Here is a 4318-nt window from a genome sequence, read left to right as displayed (position 1 = left end):
CCCGGAGCGGGGGTCGGAGGGCGGGGCCGGGGGTCACGGGAATGCGGCGGGCCGAGGCTGAGGCCCGCTGACACCGTGTCTTGCAGCACGGAGCTCATGCGGCGAGTGCGACGGTTCCAGCTCGCCCAGTACCGGTGCCTGCTGGTGAAGTATGCCAAGGACACGCGCTACAGCTCTTCCGGGGTCTCCACACATGACAAGTGCGTTCCCGGGGCAGGAGGACACCCCATTTCCACGGGGCTGCCTGGCCTGTCCAGCTCACTCCTTCCCTGCCCACAGGAGTACCATGGAGGCCCTGCCCGCCGGGCTCCTCCAGGACGTTTACCAGGAGGCGCTGGGTGCTGCCGTCATCGGCATCGATGAGGGACAGTTCGTAAGTGCATGGCTGGGGTGTCTTGGCTGGGCTCTGCGGGACACAGAATCCTCCGTACACCCTATGCAGACCAAGGTCTGTGTCCTTTGCAGGAGGGGGTGGGAAGTAATGCCCTGGGGCAGTTTGATCCATGTAGCCTGTGCTCGTAGTCAAACTCTCCTTCCCTATAGTCCCTGCAGACAGAGGACGGTGGGACTGGAGCTCATTTCACAGACGGGGCACATGGCTCTGATTTTCCTTGTTCCTGGTGCTGCTGTCTGGGCATGCGCTGTGGGATCTGGAGCCAAGTGCTGCCCTCCATCCCTCTTTATGTTGTGCCTGTACCCCCTCCAGTTCCCAGACATTGTGGAGTTCTGTGAGACAATGGCCAATGCTGGGAAAACCGTCATTGTTGCTGCTCTGGATGGGACTTTCCAGAGAAAGGTAAAACAGTCATTTTGGTACAGCAGCTGCTTTGGGACCCTCGTGGAACCCACCCAGCAACATCTTCTTGCTGTCTTGCACAGGCCTTTGGGAGCATCCTGAACCTGGTGCCACTGGCAGAGAGCGTGGTGAAGCTGAACGCTGTGTGCATGGAGTGCTTCCGGGAGGCCTCCTACACCAAGAGGCTGGGAGCAGAGCGGGAGGTGAGTCCCCTTGGAACAGAAACTGTTTCACCTTGCCAGTCCTGCTGGTACAGAGACTCCCTCTGGGGAGCTGGGCTCCACAGTCACTCTCCAAATTTCCCTGCCAGGTTGAAGTGATTGGAGGAGCTGACAAGTACCACTCCGTGTGCCGAGCCTGCTACTTCCGAAAGCGACCCCAGCAGGCTGGGCCAGAGAACAAAGAGAACATGCCCCTGGGCCTGAGGCAGCTGGAGACAGCTGCACCTCAAAAAATCTTCACTTGACTGCTGGGAAAACGGAGGGGAAGGGAGCTCAGTGCTGTGGTTCCCAGGCACCAGCTCTGCCTCTCTCTACTTTAGCAAACTGTTCAGTGCCTCAGCCCTCCCTACCCAACCTCCGCTGCTCCCCACACCAAGCACCACAACTGAGGATCTACCAGGCCTGATGCTGGGGGAAGCTGAAGCAAAAGCCTGGCTAGAGTGAGTTCCCATCTCAGAACAAGGAGAGGGACGAACACAGAGTTACTGATGCTGCCACACGCAGGCCCTGGGGCACTGCACGTCAAGCCAGGCCACAGTGCTTCCGCCGCTCGCTGTGGCTCTGGCCAGCTCTCCCTGTGGTCTATGCGTGCTCAGGCTGGCACTGGTGCCTGTGAATGCAGCCCTTCTGTCTCGTGCACTGTTGCTAAATTCCAGGTTTCTCAAGACAATGTACAGCCATTAGTATTTTAAATGCAATTTTTAGTTTCCTTTCCTAACAGCCTGAGGTAACTTGTCCATTGTCACAGAGCTGTGGCACAGCTTTTAAACTGACATGTGGCAGCCCAGCCCTGGGCAGGCCCTCGACCTCTCTGCCAGCACACTCACTTGTGTTACTGCCTTGTCAATTATTGAAACACAAGAAGGTGAAGGAAGGCCAGTCAGCCTAGCAGCTGACTCTTCTGAGGTGTTGAACTTCAAAGGGCTGTGTTCTAGCAGGCTGTGACAGAGTCCTTTGGAGAAACTGGTCCCAGGGAGAGCCTCCTCCAAATTCAGGGCAGTTTTTCTCAGGTTCAAGGCTGGTGCTGCAACTTTGGTGCTATGTTACCTGTGAGGGGTTTGGAGGCTCAGAGTTTCATCTATCAAGATTTGGACGATTATTCCAGGGAAGATCCAGCTGCTTGGCAAAGGGGCTCTCCTCTGAGGAGCTGCTTCTCCACCCTAGTCATGTCTCTTGCTCCCTCCTCAGCTTTCCAGAATTCTCAAGGCTGACTCTTACTCTGCTCTAAGCTGACTGAAGGATCCTCTTCCCTCTTTGTTTGACTCAGATTCTGGAATGTTGTTGCTTCCTTATTCCCTGTAAAAGTGGTTTTTCCTGGAAGCCAGCATCCACAGGCTCTGAGCAGTAGCTCTTTGCCTAGGCCAGACCTCTGCATCCGAGTGCAGGGTTGCTGTTTGCCTGTCTCCTGGAAGGCTCCAAGAGCTGCCTGAACTCCCCCTGCTGCCCCATTACAGGTGAGAATAATTGTACTCACAAGCGCTCGATTGCCAGCCCTGGGCTTTTCCCCCAGGGCTGAGGAAAGTGATGGTGCTGCTGCTGCTTTAGGTTAATAAATAACTTAATGAACCTGTGTGTGTGTGTGTTTTCTACCAGAGCATTCTGCTAGGTCTTCCTGGCCCTGACCAGTGAGACAGCGTGGGCTGGTCACGGCAGCGGTCACAGGGCGCGAGGGCTGCACACAGGCCTGGTGTTGGAGCTCTGCTCGGACCAGGGAGCACGAGGAGGGTGGCCTAAAAATAGCCACCAGCATGAGTGTGCTGTTTGCAGTGCAGCAGTTGGCAGGGGCTGCACTGCCCCACCTGGCACCCCCAGCTCTCAACGGGGAGAAGGCAGGAGCCTTTTCTGCTCCCCCAGAGACAAAAGGCACGTGACGGCTCACATGGTGGCTTGGTGAAAAAGTTTATTCCAAGCATACAGTGACAACTGCTGGAACACTGGCCCCAGCAGTGACAGCCCACATGGCTGCTGGGAACAGCTTTACCACAGCACAGCAGCAAACACAACCTGAGACAACGGCCCCACAGGCAGCTGGTGTGGCCAGAGGGAGCCGTGGGCAGGGTGCAGGAGTACAGCCTTGCAGCAGCAAGGGCAGCACTCAGGGGGAGGCATGCAAGGGAAAGAAAGTGCTCCAGCCCTTTCCTCAGCTGGAGCAGCCATGGCCCTGCTGAGGGATCTCAGCACTCACTGCTCCCACAGATCCCAAGCCGCATCATCCAAGCACCAGCAGCTGTAGTGCAGGCTGGAGGAAGGCACAGCACGGCATTAGAGGCAAGAGAAAAGGGGGCTTTGGCAATAGCTCACCCAGAAGCAGTCAATGGGGGAAGGCACGGGAAGCCAGCACAGGCAGGAGCTGGGCCTGGCTGTGCTATGGCAGCGAGAGACGGCACTTGGGGGAACGCAGCCAGCAGGGCTGAAAGGCACTGGAGATAGGATGGACCAGGGCAACAGTCACAGGGGCAGAGCCTGGCCAGGTTCAGGGGCTGTGAACCACACCCCACCACCAAGGCACCACAGCAAAAGCAGAGGTTCATCCATGCCAGGGCCGCCCACACACCCAACTTCCCTCAGCTGCAGTGTTCACCCAGCAGCTGCAAATCATCGTGTGCCAAATCACCCACGGCACACCGGCCTCTGGACCTCCAGTGAGGATCTCAGCTCCAGGACCAGGCCCAGGCCCCTCCTACACCCCATGAGGAGGCCCAGTCACCTTCAAACAAAGCAGCCATCACCCCCCTGCCCCACTGTCCCCTCCAAGTCACAGATCCCTCCCTCCCACCCCGCGGAAGGAATTGCACTGATACAGCCGTCCCGCGGGTGCCAGCCAGGGCTCAGTACACTGGTGGTGGCTGATACCCCTCTGGGGCTTCCGCTGTGTGTGTGAAGGGTGGCTGCTGGTAGCTCTCATGGCTGATGTTGGGATAGCTGGAGTAGGGAGTCGAAACCTCCGGGCTGGGGTCGGCATAGCTTTGAGCAAAGTCCTCCACCCCCATTTTGTACCTCTTGTAAGCGAAGGTGAGCAGGAGTCCCTGCAGAGAGAAGGGGGCAACAGCATTAAGGCCATTCCAGGCTGTGGAATGCAGGGGGCCCCTTTGTGCTCCCCTCAAGTGGGGCAGGGTGGTTCACTTACCCAGGAGAAGATAGAGAAGAAGCTGAAGGTGATGGCAGCGCGGGCAGAGTCCGCCCCGATGTACACATCCTCGGCCCGTGTCCAGGACCACTGGTTGGTCAAGAAACAGAAGCCGATGAACCATAGGAAGGTCCAGAGACCTATGGGGGGAAGTGGCATGAGGGCCAGGGCTGG

At 57.7% G+C, this 4318-nt stretch overlaps 2 protein-coding genes across 2 annotated transcripts; one reads left to right on the top strand and one right to left on the bottom strand.

The window, feature by feature from the left end:
* Positions 1–6: 6 nt before the first annotated feature.
* On the top strand, positions 7–2583 carry TK1 (thymidine kinase 1; the record flags this gene model as incomplete). Its single annotated transcript, XM_017730054.1, has 5 exons — positions 7–200; positions 280–373; positions 707–796; positions 880–999; positions 1107–2583. Coding segments are annotated over 5 exons (654 nt in total), but the record flags the coding sequence as incomplete, so codon positions are not given.
* Positions 2584–2897: 314 nt separating this feature from the next.
* Positions 2898–4312, bottom strand: SYNGR2 (synaptogyrin 2). The gene is made up of 2 exons (XM_008631338.2): positions 4145–4312; positions 2898–4043 (listed from the first exon to the last, which is right to left on the bottom strand). The coding sequence occupies exons 1-2, from the start codon at positions 4301–4303 to the stop codon at positions 3846–3848; spliced, it is 357 nt and encodes a 118-aa protein (XP_008629560.1). The 5' UTR covers positions 4304–4312; the 3' UTR covers positions 2898–3845.
* Between the last annotated feature and the right edge of the window lie 6 nt (positions 4313–4318).

This window comes from Corvus brachyrhynchos, unplaced genomic scaffold, assembly GCF_000691975.1.
Source record: "Corvus brachyrhynchos isolate BGI_N302 unplaced genomic scaffold, ASM69197v1 scaffold340, whole genome shotgun sequence".
NCBI classification, from domain to species: domain Eukaryota; kingdom Metazoa; phylum Chordata; class Aves; order Passeriformes; family Corvidae; genus Corvus; species Corvus brachyrhynchos.
Note: the sequence above shows the minus strand (reverse complement) of the source record. Positions and strands in the feature narration are given on the sequence as shown.